Source organism: Musca autumnalis, unplaced genomic scaffold (genome assembly GCF_047663935.1).
Source record: "Musca autumnalis isolate F117 unplaced genomic scaffold, ASM4766393v1 scaffold_1, whole genome shotgun sequence".
NCBI lineage: Eukaryota > Metazoa > Arthropoda > Insecta > Diptera > Muscidae > Musca > Musca autumnalis.
In genome coordinates, this window is record NW_027411644.1 from 43,364,946 (window position 1) to 43,384,208 (window position 19,263).

Sequence of the window (19,263 nt, forward strand, 5' to 3'; positions counted from 1 at the left end):
TGGGCGGTATACATTCAATACCATCTTCTGGGATTGAGACTGTAGTATCTTCGTCGTCTTCGCTGCTATTGGATACCAACAGTTTTGAAAAATGTTCTTTCCACATCCTGAGTACACAATCTGTATCAGTTACCAAATTACCTTGCTGGTCTCTACAGGAGGATGTGCCTGTACCAAAGCTATCAGTTTGATGCTTGACTCTTTGGTAGAATTTTCGGACTTCATTCTGGCTCCTGTACATCTCGATTTTTTCACACTCCCGCTTTTCTATCTCTCTCTTTTTCCTGGGGAAAAGACGTTTCTCCTCTCTCCTCTTCTCCCTGTATCTCTCTCGTGCGCTACGCGTTGCTACGGATTGTAAAGTAGCCCTATATGCCGCATTTTTCTCTTCGGTGGCAGCACGACACTCCTGATCATACCATGGATTCCTTGGTGCAGGCCTCTGGTATCAAAGTATGGATTTTGCGGCTGTTTGCATGGAGTGGACAATGCTTTGCCATTGCGCTGATATGTTATCGGGATGAGGAGTGCTTTGATTAAGCAATTGGGCTAGTTGAGAGGAATATGCCGTGGCTATCTGTTGTGATTGCAGCTTACCGATGTCTAACTTTCGTGTTGTGTCTGTTCGTACTTTGTTTGCTACGTTTAAGCGGGTGCGTACCTTTGCTGCAACAAGGTAGTGGTCCGAATCAATGTTTGCGCCTCGGAAAGATCGTACATCCAACACGCTCGATGAATGTCTTCCATCTATCTCAACATGATCAATTTGATTTCTTGCTTTCTGATCTGGAGACAGCCAGGTGCCCTTATGAATATCGAGATGATTAAATCTGGTACTGCTAACTACCATGTTTTTTGCAGCTGCAAAGTCTATCAGCCTCATACCATTGTCAGATGTTTCACTGTGGAGGCTGAATTTCCCGACTGTTGGGCCAAAGATATTCTCCTTTCCAATTTTGGCATTAAAATCGCCTAGAATTATTCTAATGTCATGGGCAGGGCAACTGTCATATGTTTCTTCTAAGCGCTCGTAAAATATATCTTTGGTCTGTTCGTCCTTTTCTTCAGTGGGAGCATGTGCGCAAATAAAGCTGATGTTGAAGAATTTAGCTTTTATTCGAATTGCAGCAAGTCTTTCATTCACTGGAGTGAATCTGGATACCACATGTTTTAGTCTCCGACTAACTACAAATCCGCAACCAAACTCATGCTTTACGTCATGGCAGCTATAATACAGTGCGTCACCTTTAGGCGTTGTTGTGACGCCTTTCCCAATCCATCGTATTTCCTGTATGTCAGTAATATCGGCCTTGTACTTTTCAAGTACGTCTGCCAATGTGAAGACTGCACCTTCTCTATAAAGAGTGCGAACATTCCAGGTGCAGATTCGCAGATCATGGTCCTTAAAACGTTTGCGGGGTTCGTCAACTTTAGAGGGGGTTGTTTTTCTTTTCTTTCGTTTTTTCATAGTATGCTGTTTTTTCTAGGGGAGGGTTACTAACCCGACGCCCAAACCCAAGTTTTTAACGTTCTTATGGGAGAACGCGCGGCACATGTTAGCTCACTACCTTTAACGGGTGTTAAAAGCAGTTTCCCAGGTGACACCACGGGGAGGTCAGTGTCCACTTGAGATGAAAGAGCGACCAAGATAAATCCTGGGCTTTGCCATGTTAAAACCGGTCAGGACCGTTGCTTGGTATCTTCCATCCCCTACGTCACCCCTTTCATCTCCCACAAAAGTAAAAAACATTCATGTAAGAGTAGTTCAAAGGTCATTCAAGGATTGTTTGAAAATGTGAATTTGACTAGAACGATATAACTTGACTATGGACAGGGCCATTCTTTCCGACATAACGAACTCAAAGCTCTAAAGATGACTTGTTGGCACGATAACAAATTTACTTATCTGCTTGTTAATAACTCGTCAGACTGAAATTGTGATTCGAGTCATGCTCGTCTAACTCTGGCGTGCCAACTCATTGTGCTACATTTTTGTACCTGAGTGTCTTTTTGCTATAGTCTCTTATATCGGAACTTTCTGATTTCTGGTATTTTGAGGATTTTAGCGACTATCTGTAATTTCATGCGTCTACAACAAAAAAAGTAGTCACAAAACTTCTCCACCATTAATTGTCAACGTAGGTCGATGTTTTGGTATATCCCCCATATAACAATACCTCCCGATTTTCGTTATTGTCAGGATTTTAGCTAAAATTTGTGACCGAACTAGCTGTACTGCGACATTTGAGGTCGCAAGTGACCACACAAATTCTCCACCATATAAAGGTATCTCCCGATCTTCGGTATTTTACAAATTTTAGCTAAATTTGTTGTCCGAACTATCTGTAATTTGACTTTAGAGGTTCCCAGTGGTCACAGAATGTATCCCCCAAAATTTGTCAACATAGGTTCATGGTTTGGTATAGCCCATATAACAATACCTCCTGATTTTCGGTATTTTGTGAATTTTAGCTACTTTTATTGACCGAACTACCTGCACTTTGACATTTGAGATTCTGAAGTGGGCACACAAATTCTCCACTACAAATGTGCAAGATAGGACCATGTTTTAGTATAGCGCCCATATAACGGTGCCTCCTGATCTTCGGTACTTTGAAAATCGGTTGATCGAACTATCTGTATTTTGACATTTGAGATTATCAGTGGTCATAAAATTTCACAACGAAAATTGTCAATATAGGTCTATGTGTTGGAATAGCTCCCATATAACAGTATATCCCGATTTTCGGTATTTTGAAAATGTTAGCTAGATTTGTTATCGAACTTTGCGTAATTTGACATTTGAGGTTCTCAGTGGCAATTTTAAACTCTTTATAGATTAAAAAGCTATATAGTATGTTTAACAAGGCAACGAACTTATACTTTTGTTTAAATAGTATATTTTATTAAAGAAATACCATATAATATAACAAGTGAGCCAAGGCTATAGTCGGGTCGGGGCCGACTATGTGATACCCTACACCACTTCCCCTGTGCATAAGCTTTTGACTGGTAAAATTCAAAATATTAAAATTGGGATAGCTTAGCGCCTTTGCTCTGAATGTCTTCATTAATACAGGTCAATTTTATTGAAACGCGTTTAAGTTCATCGTCAGAATAACTCAAATAAAAAAATGCAAAAGTGGGATGTATGCCAATCATCAACCATCACATTCCGACCCCCGCATAATATCCGACCATTACTAAAATCAATAGGTTTATTCCTCTGTGGGACCCCCATTAACACCCAAAATTTCGTGACGATCCGATCAAAATTGCGACCTGTAGCGTGATTGCAAAGAAATGGAAAAATGGGATGTATTAACGACTATTGCGATATCTCCGTTATTTGGCCACCTACGTCAACCTACTTTGCATCATTGTAAAGATGAGATTTTTTACTTTCATCTTCAGACTTTGTTTTTGGAAGGTTTCCAACCAAAGTTGTCATATTCGTCATTATTATTAAAATCGCAAAAATGAAAAGTTGTGTTCTATTAGCGGCTATTGTGATATCTTCTTTGTTTGACCACCTACAACAACACACTTTACATCGTTGCAAAGGCGATATTTTCTACTTTCATTAGCAGGCTTTGCCTTTAATATACCCCTTGTAGATACGGAGATATTCGCTTTATAATAAAACGTTGACTTTTTCCGCAAATAGGTTTTTTGCCCATTCCGACCCCTGATTATTATCCGACCATCACCAAAATCAATAGGCTTCTTCCCCTCGGGGACCCTCATCAACGTCCAAAATTTGGTGACGATCCGATCAAAATTGCGACCTGTAGCGTGATTACAAGGTTTAGATGGACAGACGGACAGACGGACGGACGGACGGACTGACGGACGGACACACATAGCCAGATCGACTCAGCTCGTCGAGACATTCATTTTGGTATATATAAGTATGGGTCTACGACCATTATTTCGATGCGTTACAAACTTTTTGGGCAAAACCAACTTATAATACCCTCCCCACATAGTGGTGTAGGGTATAAAAATGCTAAAAAAAGGTTCCACATAAGCACAAAATTAGTAAATAAAGCCAATGTTTTCAGGACCGGCTAAACATTTTAACATTTAAATAATAACAAAAACCTTATCACTGTCAGAAATATCATCGCCTCTTGGCCATAAGACTTGGTGCTACTTGTCTGCTTATTTAATTCTTCTTCTGCTGCAATTAACGTTTTATCAGAATGTCCGTATAACATCTAGGAATTGAAAAGAATAAACATGTATAAATAAACAAAATGTCCTTAAATTTGCTTGCATATTACAGCTGTAAGAACATTGGGAAAATCTCGCAATTGTTTTTGCCAAATAACTTATTATTATATCGTGTCCAAATATCAGATGTAAAATGCGTTAGCATTTCCAACGAGACGGGACAATATATTCGTTTGGCTCCACAATCTCCTCTAAAGGTTGCACAAAATGTCTAGTTTTCGAAGTTTCACCACAAATGCCAGCCCACTCAGAATTTGATTTTGATACAGAATTGTCTATTTTCGATATGTTATTGTATTTTCACAAAAACACTTTGGTGCGAACGACGAACATTATTTTGCACTAAACAATTAAGAAAATTAAGATAAATAAGATGTTTTTCTTGGGCTATCAGTTGTCAGTATAAACAATGCTTCTTCTTATTAAGGTAAAAGTATCTGTTGTTGACAACATGTTGACAAAGTGGTGACTTTTTTATCATAATAGTAAACAAAGTGGTGACATGTCGACACATGACCCCATGCTCCCTACAGGGATGTTACAAAATTTCGCAATCATGATAGAAAAGTTTTCAAATCACGAAAGAAGGACTCCCAGGGTGTTAAATTGTTACAAATTACAATGCTGTACGGGGTCTTGAAGTTTTTGGGATACCTTTGGTAAAAAACAATGTAATAGTACCTCGAAATATTGGTCTTTTTCATTGATCGATTCAACAAAAATCACCGAAAACTATTTCTAAAATTCTCTTTTTATTTTAGAAATAATGATTTTAGACCCCAAGTATGTTTGGACGAAATCCATTTCAGACAATTTGGAGTTGGTTTGCCCGTTCTTCTGACTGGCTGGCTGGTGCGCACGGTAACTCTCAAACGATCAATCTATTTGCTTCAAATTTTAGGTCTCGTAAATTTTGTCCAAACTTAGTTTAATTTCGAAGATGGACCATATCGGTCTACCCTTTCCGTTAATTACCCCACAAAAGTTCAAAATGTTTCGCTACGATTATTCGCACGATAGTTGCAGAAGGGACTAACGGAATTGTTCCCAACTAGGGATGTGAAAATATTACTTCCATGCATATATATAAAAAAAATGCATGGAAGTATTTTATTTTTTATTTTAAAAATATTTAATTGTAATAAATATTTTTAAATTAAAGAAAATAAAAAATAAAATACTTCCATGCATATATAAGGTTATATTATGGACTATATAGATCCGTTTTGAATTTGTTTGAAACATTTTCGCCTTGTGGCCCCTTCTATTATGGTCCATTTTTTACTAAACTGCTCGTGCCTAAGACAACCCTCGAAGAGGGAAACCAGTTTGGTCTTAATTTTGTACGTCGTATTATTTCTTAGAGACTTGGATTACGTTCAAGTACGGACTACATCGGAACACTCCTTTGGGTGCTTTCCACACAAATTTTGGAAAGAGTACCGTTTAAGGACTCGGCTAGGATTGTTTAAATTTGTTTGCGTGTTTTTGTCTTTGTGGCCCTTGTTACGACGGTACAATTTTTTTGGGGGTCAAAGTCCATTCTTCTTGGAAAATTGGCCCAAAATTAAAAAAAAAAAACATAGAGACGTATTGAGTTGGAAATTTTGGATCATTGCAAAAGGTATACGTTTAATTAACGGTTATAAGATATAACGGCTTATTATACAAAGCCGCGAACTTTTTAGAATTTTTTCTAATTAATAAAATTAAAACGATATATGACATCTTTTGCGTGCAATCATCAAATTTAGTTACAAAAATGATTTGAAATGACGATAGTTTTCTTAATCTAGATACCAAAAATAATTGATGTAGTATCAAATATTTTTTTATTATTGTTCTGAAGTGGAAAAAATACAATTTTATACCCTAGACAGACGGCAGCGTTAATTTGCATTAACTGCCTTAATTCAAATTAATTCGTGCATTATCCACATTCTTAATGCACAAAATCAAAGGAAATTTAAAATGAATTTAGCAATTTCAATATGGCAATGCTGTTGAAAATCAATTGTCTTTTGTCAAATTTCCATGTTTAAGAAAATAACAAGTAAAAAAGCGCTAAGTTCGGCCGGGCCGAACTTTTCATACCCTCCACCATAAAATATTCTAAACTAAAATGGAATAATTAGTTTTCATTCCTGTCCCCAACTTTAAGTGGGTACGTTAAAATGTCAGATAATGTACATAACATGTTTCATTCGGTGGGCTCTTTTTTATAGTGCCTATATCTAACTATGTATGTTGACAATTTTTGGTGGGTTAGAAATTGGGAGGTGCCGTTATATAGGGGTTATAATAAAACATTTACCTATGTTGACAGTTTTTAATGAGAGCCTTTAATGTCAAATAACTCCTAATCCGGTTAACAATTGTAGCTAGAATCCTCAAAATACCGAAAATCGGTACATAACGTGGGAACTTCAAATGTCATTAACAGCTAGTTCAGAGGTATGTGGGCTATACGAAAATATGAACATAAATGAACAATTTTTGTTGGCTTTTAAATTTCAAATTACAGAAAGTTCGTCCAAAAAATAAAGCTAAGGTACGGAAAATCGGGAGGTTTGTTTTGGGGCTATTCCAAAACATGGACCTACGTTCGGTTAAACATTTTAAGTAAAATCCTCAAAGTACCGAAAATCGGGAAGTATCGTTATATTGGGGCTATGTTGAAAATTGTTGATGCAGATGTTTGGTGACCACTACAACCTTCAAATGTCAAATTACAGTTAGTTCGGTTAAAAATTTTAGCTAAAATTGCCAATTACTGAAAATTGGGAGGTACCGTTATATGGGACCTATATCCGAACGTGGACCTATGTTGACAATTTTTTATGGAGAGGTGTTGTGACCACTAAGATCTTCAAATGTCAACTTACTGCTAGTTCGGTTTAATATTGTAGTTAAAATCATCAAATTACTGAAAATCGGGAGGTACTTTTATATGGGAGCTTTATCAATACATCGACCTTTCTTGACAATTTTTGGTGGAGAGGCGTGGTGACCACTAAGAACTTCAAACGACAAATGTTCAAATTACAGCTAATTCGGTTAAAACTTGTAGGTAAAAATCGCAAAATACGGAAAATCAGGAGGTACCGTAATATGGGGCTATATCAAAACATATACCTATGTTCATAATTTTTTCGAATATAAGTTTTTTGGTCACTAAGAGCCCTAAATATCAAATTATAGCTAATTCGGTCTAGAAATGCGACTTAAATCGTCAAAATACCTGAAATCGGGCGGTAACGTTATATGGGGGCTATTCCAAAACATTGATCTATGTCCACTAGTTTTATTATATTAGTTTATTGACACTTAAGAACCCTTAATGTCAATTTATAGCTAAATCGGTCTGAAAATTTAGCAAAAAACGTCAAAATACCGTAAATCGGGCGCTATACCAAAACGTGGACCTATGTCCACAACTTTTGTTATATAAGTTTATTGACACTTAATAACCCTAAAGGTCACATTATAGATAAATTGCTCTGAAAATCTAGATAAAAACGTCAATATACCGTAAATCGGGGGTACCGTTATATGGGGGCTATACCAAAACGTGGACCTATGTCCACAACTTTTGTTATATAAGCTAAGTGACGCTTAAGAGCCCTAAATGTCAAATTATAGCTAAATCGGTCTGAAAATGTAGCTAAAAACGGCAAAATACCGTAAATCGGGGGGTACCGTTATATGGGGGCTATACCAAAACGTGGAATTATGTCCACAACTTTTGTTATATAAGTTTATTGACACCTAAGAACCCTAAATGTCACATTATAGCTACATCGGTCTGAAAATGTAGCTAAAATCGTCAAAATGCCGTAAATCGAGGGTACCGTTATATGGGGGCTATACCAAAACGTGGACCTATGTCCACAACTTTTGTTATATAAGTTTTTTGACAATTAAGAACCCTAAATGTCAAATTATAGCTAAATCGGTCTGAAAATGTAGCTAAAAACGTCAAAATACCGTAAATCGGGGGGTACCGTTATATGGGGGCTATACCAAAACGTGGAATTATGTCCACAACTTTTGTTATATAAGTTTTTTGACAATTAAGAACCCTAAATGTCAAATTATAGCTAAATCGGTCTGAAAATGTAGCTAAAAACGTCAAAATACCGTAAATCGGGGGGTACCGTTATATGGGGGCTACACCAAAACGTGGACTGATATAGCCCATCATCGAACTTGACCTGCCTGCAAACAAACGACGCATTTTCCCAGCGTCCTATCTCAATTTTTGTGGATGCTAGAGTGATTACCACAGACGGACGGACGTGCACAGATCGTCTCAGAATTTTACCCTGATCAAGAATATATATACTTTATAGGGTCGCAAATGAGTATTTCAATGCGTTACAAACGGAAAAACAAACTTAATATACCCTCCATACTATGGTGGAGGGTATAAAAAGGGAAAGCAAATCAGCAATTTTCGCGTTTCTTCAAAATAAGTAGTGGTCTTTCGCGAGTAGAATAGCAGCTAATCGTTTTTTACGCCTTCTAGCAAATCTCTTTTTCAAATTTTTATTATCACAAAAAATGTCATTACCCACCATACCAATTCTATCAAAAATTGTATCTTCCTCGAATGTTTTTTAAAGTTTTGCAATATTTTTATAATATTAAAAAGACTCAAAAATATCGCGAATAAATTAAATTTATTTTTGCTTCATCGTGGTGAAAATATCAAAGGTAGAAAGTGTATTTGTTTCGCATATTTTGGCGAACTTTTGTAAAGCTTTATGAAATGGTCTGCTGGGTACAAACAAACAACACAAACAGCTGTTTCATAAATGCAGATACTATCGTCTGTCAGGGTGAAAAATTAATTCAAATTAGGACATTTTTAATGCAAATTAACTCTGCCGTCTGTCTAGGGTATTAGACACTTTTCCTGATATCTCAGTAGGCAATGTCGACTGTTACTTCATTATTTGTTTTTATAAAAAATCTCCCATTAAAGCAAAGTGTTTTTTAGTGTTCACTATCACATTCTGCCAATTAATATGGCTTAAATTTCACTTTACAGCTCTTTTGTATTTTAGTCAAATTTTTATTGCGTATTTATTTTCTTCAAAACAAGTGTGATGCATTTTAAATGCTGACTGACTTCGAATATAAAATCTTTCCCCTTTTTTCAAGTACATATTGCCGGTTGATAAATTGAGATGTAAACATTTCAATAGCATAATGAAAATCCTTGAAACATTTAGCATTTCACAATAATAAACAGTATAACAATAACAACAACATGTTCATGAGAAAATTGAAGGAAATTAAGGGCTGCTTTAGTCGAACGATTGTCAATGATGAAATGCAAATTGCAATGCCATTCTTCATTTAATGTTGATGAGCATTTTTTATAACAACAAAAACTTGAAGTACATAAATATGTGTGTATACATGTAATTTTCTTGTTATAAGGGTTTATATGTTTTTCGATGTGCAGTTAGTGTTCAGAAAATAAGTTTGCGATGGCTGGAAAAGGAAAATTTTTTTTATTCCGTCGACAATTTTCAAATTCTTTTCATTTCCATTTTATACGGAAAATCCAAACCATAGACCACAAGCATGGACTCGGACAAGCTTGTACTTAAGGGGTTACTCCTAGTTGTGCAGGCAAAAAAACTCATTTTTCAAGATTTTTTTTCAAATTTTTTTCTAACTGAAAGATCACATCTTAAGCTACGTCTGGAATTTTTGTTGTTGAAAAATATTGACTATGCAATATTAAATTAAATTAAATGTGTAAATATTGGGGTAAATGTGGTAAACCCATTTTTTGTAAAAGCGTTTTGCGGTGCCAACGATAGCTCGAAAACGGATGGGCCTATCTCTGTTTATTTTTGTAGGCGTTTTAAGAACCTAATAATCTTGTCTTAAAGCGAAACAGAATTTTAAAAAAATTGTTTGCTGGCAAAGTCATAATTTCGATTTGAACGAAAAAAATTGCCTATTTTTTGTAAAAAAAATCGAGCAAAAAATTTTTAAAAAAAATCTCTATCGCTTAAATACAAGCTTTTTATGCATATAATAGGCTCACCAAACCATATGAGTATCGGTGAATTCGTTTTCGAGCTATCGTTGGCACCGGTTTCAAAAATGCCATTTCGAGAAAGACGCGTTTAAAGCTTCCACGCTACATACAAATCACAATAAATTGTTCCCTTCCAATGCTCATATCTCAGGCAATTTTGCTCCGATCAGGTTGAAATTGAAGTTGAAAGTTGAAATGCGGCATACTCTATACTACCTGTACTTAAAATAAGCCGATACTATTTTTTTCGATTTTTTGAAAGTGACAAGTAGAGGTAACCCTTAATAAAATGCAAAATTCATCCGACTTATAAAAAAGTAGTTTAATAAAATATTAAAAGAACGAATCTGGGATTACGACTGGCTATTTTAAAAACGAAAAATCTTAACCACAAAACATAACCCGAACTCTATCTAATTTAATAGATATTACATTGAGCAACGTTGTCCCGTGATGTATGATACCCCTAAAGCAATTTTTTTAGGAATTTTGCTATCTTAACGAATGTTAGTATTTAAAATCCTTGAACTTTATATACATTTAATAATTCTTGAAATTTGCAATCGTGGTAATAATAATATTTTCGGTTCATTTAATCACTCTTAAATCCATTCAAATCGCACTCTTTAGACTTACCTCTCTCAACTTCTGCATTAATATTGATGGTACGTAATCTTAATTCTTCATTCTCATAGACCATGCCACGTGATGACTTTCGATCCAATCTGAAATATAATGTGAAACGTCAAAAATAAGTACACTCACATACACATACATTTACAACTGTTAAGTTAATGTTAAGTAAATTAATTTGCCTTCTCCATTTACACTGATTCCAGGGTCTACTATATGACAACATTTATTCTTCATTAATACAAAGCAAAAGTATGCTCAAATAAATACAAATCTTGGTTCCTTCCTAGTGGCAGGAGTGTTGTAAATAAACTAATTTGCTAACTTACTGATCAATGTACAAGAATGTGTTTTTTGTTTCTGCCTTGATTTGCTTCTATTCAACGTCACTGCTCTGAATGTAGCTATTTTTTTATTTTCTTTGTGTTTTTTGTTGTTTTTTTCTCTCAACAATTCCAATAAATTAAAGGTTGTGAATTTTCATCTAGTCGTCATTGTCGCCTTTTTTTAATGCTTTAAATGAAAATTGGGTTGTTTTTTTGTTCAAACATTTCTTTTCTTCTTCCATCTGACACACCGACAAAAAGCCCGTGTGATTTTTTTATAAGGCAATACCGTGTTAGTTTGTTTACAAAAAACAGAAAAAAATCTTAAAAAAATAAATTAATTTTCAACCAAATCCATTTTAAAATATATTCTGAAATGTCGAAATGACAGAGGTGTAGACAAAATTTACGTTTTTCGTTTTTATTAGATTTCAAACTAGCAATTTGGAGGAAAATTGTTGGTCTACTGCTTAAAAAAATCTGTCATAAATATAATGTTTATAGACACTATACAAATATATGTATGTACATATAGATTCATGCAAAGGCCTATAGACTATTGTGATTCACCATGACAACCGCCCTTAATTTGAAGCACACATATTATTTAAGTTTTTTTAGGTGTCAAATGTCAGCCAATTTTAAAATGCATAAATAAAGATTAAAAAGTAATATTCAGGAAATTATTAATGTTTAACCATTTATTAAACATTTGGTAAAACTTTAAGATAATAACTCTTGTAAAAGTTTTCACTAAAAAATTTATTTTTACACTGTCATCCATTACATTATGTTTTTGTTTGTAATATGCAAAAAGGGCTCGATATGTCCTTTTGTGTCCTTATAAGATATAGATGGTTATATACTTTTTCGACGTATTTGTCCTCAATGATATACAATTTAGAAATGTTATTGGTTCGTTGCAAAAACCCTACTTTCATGTTAATTTTAACGCGCTATACCTGAATATTATAAACTTCAGAACAATGTGAAGAAGGAATTATAAGTTTTTTTTTGGCGAAAAAATCATGTTACACCTCAAAATATCAGTCCCAGGCCTCCCTTTGGGATAACGATCTTCATATATAGACGACTCGAAACGATAAATATAGCTATTATCCATTCGTCTGTCACATGTAAATTGTAATAAAACTCCACACAGAAATTATTGAGCGATAGTCACGCAATTTTGACTAAAGGTCTAGTTGTTGTTCCACATGCAGGGTCGGTGTTGGTTACTGTACTGTTAATTATTCGTGTTCGTGACAGCTGGCAGACTTTATATTTTAACTGACTTTGCAACTGCATCAGTGTGAATACTATCCAAGCCTGCCTAATGAGTCCATTAATCTAGGGGTCACCATTTGTACCTTTGGTCCTCTCTCACTCTCTCTTTTTTCCAAATGAATGACAGGGCGATAACACTCAAGCAGCCATTGCAATATATTGGTGGGCTGATGCACTGTTAACATTTTCACCTCCTCAGGCAGATGGTACACTGTTGTCATAAATAGAAACAATGTCTTGAATATTCTGTCACTGTGAAACTCAAATATTTGCATACCCCAGTGGCGCCGAAGGATTTGACATATCGGCCTTTTTGTAGAAAATTTACTTCTGTTGAAACTGAGGTATGGGGTATTGTATCTCGCGAATTGTTGTAATATACCATAACTTTTGAACGCATTTAGGTAAAATAAACTGTTTTAGCACGATTCACCGATGGATTTCTTAAAATTATAATTTGAGCGGAAGCTGTGGTCATATTAATGTAAAACCAGTAAGGAAAGGATCAAAGTCGGGCGGGGCCGACTATATGATACCCTACACCACTGTGAATATGTAAAATATAAATCGGAGCTATATCCAGATCTAAACCGATTTTGATATAATTTGGCACATTTATTTCCAGACCGAATTCAGTCACACATTCCAAATATCATTGAAATCCGACTTATATAGCGTGTTTGGAGCAGCAAATACGTGAAATCGGCCGAAAATATATATGGGAGCTATGTCCAAATCTGAACCGATTTCGATATAATTTGGCACACTTATTTCTATACCAAATTCAGTCAAACATTCCAAATTTCATTAAAATCGGACGTATATAGCGTGATTGGTACATCACATACGAGAAATCGGGCGAACATATATATGGGAGCTATATCCAAATCTGAACCGATTTCGATATAATTTGGCACATTTATTTTTAGACCAAATTCAGTCACACATTCCAAATTTCATCGAAATCGGACATATATAGCGTGTGTGTTACAGAAAATACGTGAAATCGGCCGAAAATATATATGGGGGCTATACCAAAACTTGGACCGATATAGCCCATCTTCGAACTTGATCTTCCGACGGCTAAAAAAATGGTATTCCCCAATTTTCAGCGAAATCGGTCAACAAATGCGACCTGTACGTTGCGAACGGACGGACGGACGGACGGACGGACGGACGGACGGACGGACATGCATAAATCGACTCAGAAAGTGATTCTATGTATATCCCTAGAAGGAACTATGGGTCTATCTCGCTTCCTTTTGTATGTTACATACAAATGCACTAACACATAATACCCCTTACCACATAGTGGTGTAGGGTATAAAAATAGAAAAAAATCGTTGAAGGAAACGAGTTTTTTTTAAGTCAGTTTTCAATTAGTGGCTTTACAATACAATGTAGAGTATAATGTTCAAAGAAGAAGTTAAAGAATACACTTCAGAGATGAAGTTTCTAATGTATGATTTTTTAATATAACCACAGCATCAATCTCAAACGGATGCTTACATTTTGAAGACTGAAAAATTGGGTTTTTTGAATATTTGCTTTAATCGGAACGCGCAACTGTACTCGTTTAAAAACTGATTATGAGATTGTAGTACTCGCGATTACGCATTTTTTGATGTATAACTAGGGCGTGTAGCCTTCAAAGGTTCACAACAATCTCAGCTTAAAGTCGAAATTTTTGTGCGTATTTTTTTTTTAAAAAACCAGTTTTTTGGATTCAAAACTTACAAATGCCTTTCGATTTCAGTGGAAACCCGCGTGAATTTAGTTTTTTTACGTTCTGAATCTAACAAGCCTTTGCGCGTCTAAATCCATCCACTAGATCGGCGGATATGATACCCCTCAAATTTCGAAAATATGCAAAAAATTTTTTTTGAAAATATCGTGTATTTAGACGCGTTTTAGATGTGTGATTCCTACTTAGATAAATAGAGCGAAACGCATATTTAAAATGTGCGAAAACAGATATTGAAAAACGTTCGCGAATCCGGAAATATAATAGATTTTTTCTAAAAACTGAGTGCGATGCTACATCCACGGTTCTTGATGGATCGCATTGAAATGACATAGGATGATGTATTTTTTAATGGTGATCATTGAAATCGGATGCGCATAAAATGCAAATGTACTTCGTGGAAATTATGGGCATTTTACTGATTTTTGCACCCTAACATGCAACTGATGCTACATCGTGGTCGTCAAATGGAATTTCACAAAGTTTATATCAAATAAGAGGGATTGATTCGCTGTTTTGGAAAATCGGATGCGCATCATGTCATTTTCACTATTACGCGGTTTATATGCGTTTCAAATGTTGTAATATTCAATATAACATTATTTTAAATGTTATGCCACAATTGGAATTCCTTGTGATTTAATATAATGTTCTAAAAATATTCGCCAATAGGAAAACTATAAGTGAAAAAGTTGTTTCAACGGAATATCTTCATTATTGCGTGAAATTTGGACGAAAATGACGAAGAACTCAATCATTTTTTCTTCAACATTTCCTATAAAACCATAAAAAAATAAAATTAGAATAACAAAATTTTTATTTTTTTCGTCACATTTTCATTGTATTTTTGCAAATAACACGAATACTATAGCTCCAAACTTCACGACTTAGGTTTCATTTTATTCCTCGCAATGTCTGGATGCTGCTATAATTTTTTTATATATTTTTTTGTAAGTATAAGCGCTATTGTTTCAAAAATATGTTTGTAAATACGTGAAATTATTTAATAAATTTAATTTTTCGCGAATCCATTGAAACTTTTTGAATTTTTTTGCATATTCTCAAAGGGTGCGAATTCAGTTAACGACAATTGGATATAACAGCTTACTATATTAAGCCGCGATTTTTTTAGAATTTTTTCTAATTAGCATAATTAAAACGGTCATATCTTTTGCGCGCAACAATCAAAGTTTGTAACGAAAACAGATTTGGAATGACGATTTTTTTCTTAATCTATGTACCAAAAATCATAGATGTAGTATCAAAATTTTTTTTTGATTTTTTTGAAATGGAAAAGACGATTTTAGACATTTTTGCTGATATATAGTCCATATTCGAACTAGATCTATTTCTTGTAGAAATTTTACGATGTTACTATCTTCGAGAGTTATCGTGGGCATAATTTTAGCGAATAGTGTTGAACTTTTGTGGGGAAGGTACCCGAAAAAGTGGACCGATATGACCCATCTTCAGCCCTAAACTAAGTTTGGACAAAATATTACGAAGGCCACATTTCGGACCCGATCGGTTGATCCGTTCCAGAGTTATCGTGCGTTCAGCCACTACACATTATGGTCGTAGGCGGTTTTTAAAGCTTTCAGGTCTTTTTGTCAGCAAATATGGTTTTGCCCTTGTACATTGTACATTCGTTAAGGGCGCAGATAATATAAGTTGTTGCAAAAAGAATCAAAGCGATTCGAGAGCAGGTCCTAAACTGAACTTTTCCGAAATTTTGTGTAGGAGGTAACCGAAGCAGTGGACAGATAGAGTTCATATTAGAACCTCATCTATGTCTGGTAGAAATTTCACGATATGCAAAGTATGAAACAAATCGTTAACTCCTTTCATTTTCGAACTTTTGTGGGGCGATTTACCTGAAGGAGTGGACAGATATTTTCCATCTTCGAACTTAAACTAAGTTTGAACAAAGTATTAGGAAGGCAAAATTTTGGACCAAATCGGTTTATCCGCCCGAGAGTGCGCTCCAGCCAGCCAGACAGACGGACGGACATGGCTAAATCAACTACAAATTGTCTGAAACGGATTTCGTCCAAACATACTTGGGTCTAAAACCATTATTTCGATGAGGCACATTTTCCCGTATAAAAGTATATACCAATAAACAAACCATAAAACAAGTAAGAAAAGACTACAGTCGGACGGGGCCGACTATCTGATCCCTATTCCACTACTTTTGCATGACCTTTTGGCGGATAAGAATAAATTTTTACACAAGGATACTTTTTCCAGAGACGTGAAATTATATTGTAAAAACAGGTTATGATACAGGCAGCATATAAATAATTGCGTGTACTTTAAATTAAATTTCAAATGGTATGTGCTCAATATATTGGTGGCCATTGTGATCAATACCATATAGACCATATTATTGACATCATTTGCATACAAGACCGACCACATACTTTACGTTGAGGGGTCAAAAGTGCGTCTTTCATATAATTTAGTTCCACAGAACTACAATATACAGTTTGAAATGTTTCACACCAGATGTATAGTTAATTTGACTCATAATATAGCTCATGAGCAATATCTAAAAGTAGGGTCGTCGTTGACGACCTAATTCCATGCGAATTTTTTTTTTTATTTTACCGACATTTGTCGGTAACTCAAAAAATGAGTTGGAGAATCGCACTACTGAAGAAGTATTTAACCTAAAGAAGACTTGAAGAGGATTTTTGTCTATAGAAGGAAGCAAGAGGCCTTCTGTCTTTAGAACACAGTAAGAAGTCTTCTTTATATAGTCGATATTTAGAGATTTTTCAATCCATAGAAGACAATAAAAGGTATTCTCTCTATCGAACACCATAAGAGGTCTTCTGTCTATGAAAGACCATAAGATGTCTTCTGTCTAGAGAAGATCACAAGTAGTCTTTTGTCAACTGAAGACCTCAAGAGGGTTTCTGTCAATAAAAGACCCCAAAAGGTCTTCTGCCTTTGGAATACCTATTGTCGGATTCTCTAACGCATTTTTTGGTAACTGAGAAAAATTGTTAAAAATAAAATGCTTATAATTTCGGTAATAAACGAAATGTTTCGGTAAGTTAGCAACCAAACAAACTTTTATTCTTAATTTTGCGTTTCTTCGATAACCAAAAAAGCATTAGAGAATCCCACTACTGAAGAGGTAATCTGTCTATAGAAGACTTTAAGAGGTTTTCCGTCTATAGACGACCTCTAGAAGCCTTCTGTCTACAGAGGACGTAATGAGGCGACGCACGTTGGGGCAAGATTGAAAAAAAAACGGGTCTAAATTGAAAAATTGAAACACAAATTTTTGATAATCTGTCTTGACAAAATAGCAAATTCGTATGTTGTTTAATTTTCGTGTAGCACAGTGTTAAATTTGAACATATTTTTAAAATTTAAGAAACAGGTGAAAAATATTAATTTTTGCTGCTTTTAAATCGACATAACGCGTAGCGTTTGCTACATAAACTTGGCATTTTCAAAATGGATATTTCAAACAGAGGTAATTCTTAATATTTTAGGAAAAAATTGTACTGAAAAAGTCTTGTACAAATGTGTTTAAAAAAATCGTCAAAATGTGTCCAGATTTTGCATAATTTTGAAATGTATTGGAGTTAGAGATGGGCGCGTGCCTAAAAAATTAGGCACGAACATGCACGAACACGGACCAAAATTTTTATGCACATTCACGCACAAACACGGCGTTTTTCGAGAAGGCACGAACACGCACACTCACGCACGAAATTACAAAAAAAAGATAAATCGATATATGTAGGTGTACATTTATTTGTTCAAAATATATTCATATGGGGTTTTCTGAGTGAAATCGGACACTTTTTCAATATGACATCTTTTATTTTTTGCTGTGGTGATGCTGCTCATCAACAAAACATTTTAGTATATTTTCTGATTTTTCCGACCAACGGCTCCAGAGGTATCGCGCCTTGAAAAAGTCGAATTCTATGAAAACTATATGCAAAGAAATGCTCATAACTTCTTTAATATTGGTCCAATTTGAAAAAAATCTTTTTTTTATAGGTTTTGTTGTATTTAATAAAAAAAGTAGAAAACAATTTGGAACTTATTCGCGATTTCATATTTAAAATCAATTTATAACAATGACCCCTTCGATTTTCTTGATTTTTTGTAGAAAACTACGATCAATTACAAAAATGTTAAGTCCTATTTGGTAGTGGGATTCGAATGATTACTATTTTTTCTTAATTTTTTGAAATATGTCAATATAATTTTTCCGAAAGTTTTGCCTTTTTTTAGGCGAGCTTGATGATCAATAATGCAAGTGAAAAACGAAGGCCGACGATTCGAACCCACAAACCCACCACTGTGTGACATGACATGTTTCGCCTTTGGTAAAGGGTCTTCAGACATATCGGTTGTGGGACGGCTTTGATATCATCTAACTTTTCCTCTTTCAAATGCAATTTGTTTTTTACAAACGCTTAGCGTAGTCTTTGAAATTTGTCTTTTATACCAGGGTGAAATTCTTGTTATTTTACCAAAAAATTTAAAAAATATTTTTTAACATTTGTTTTGTTGTTTTATATATGAATTTATCTTAAACTTGGTAAAACAGAGTTATTTTTAGATTTTGGAAATGGAATGTTCCAGCCGGACAACAAACTAACTAAGCTGATGATTATATGACTGAGCATCCGAGCCAAATAATCTATCAAATATTAAAGAAATTTTTTTGCCAGAAGATTATTATTCAGATACCAAAGAGGATTTGATTATGAAATACGTAATGTTTAAACATATAGCGGACAAAAAAATACTTCATTCAGTAATACCCACTAATGCTGGTACACAAATTCCTAAATAAAACAGCAACACAAATGTAAGTAAATGAAACGTATCATGTTTTTGGTAAAATAAGATCTTTTGAGCAGTAGTATATATAAAATCGTTATCGAATCCCACTACCAAGTAGGACTTAAAATTTTTGTACTTGATCGTAGTTTTATACA

General features: G+C 34.8%; 1 protein-coding gene across 10 annotated transcripts in view; it reads right to left on the reverse strand.

Moving 5' to 3' along the window:
- The window catches only part of LOC141397482 (uncharacterized), a 163,681-nt gene that overhangs the window by 24,236 nt on the left and 120,182 nt on the right, over positions 1-19,263 (reverse strand). For all 10 annotated transcript variants that reach the window (XM_073973807.1, XM_073973848.1, XM_073973818.1 and 7 more), the window contains one exon: positions 10,934-11,022. In XM_073973807.1, coding sequence (XP_073829908.1) covers positions 10,934-11,022 — 89 coding nt within the window. The remainder of the gene's footprint in view (positions 1-10,933; positions 11,023-19,263) is intronic.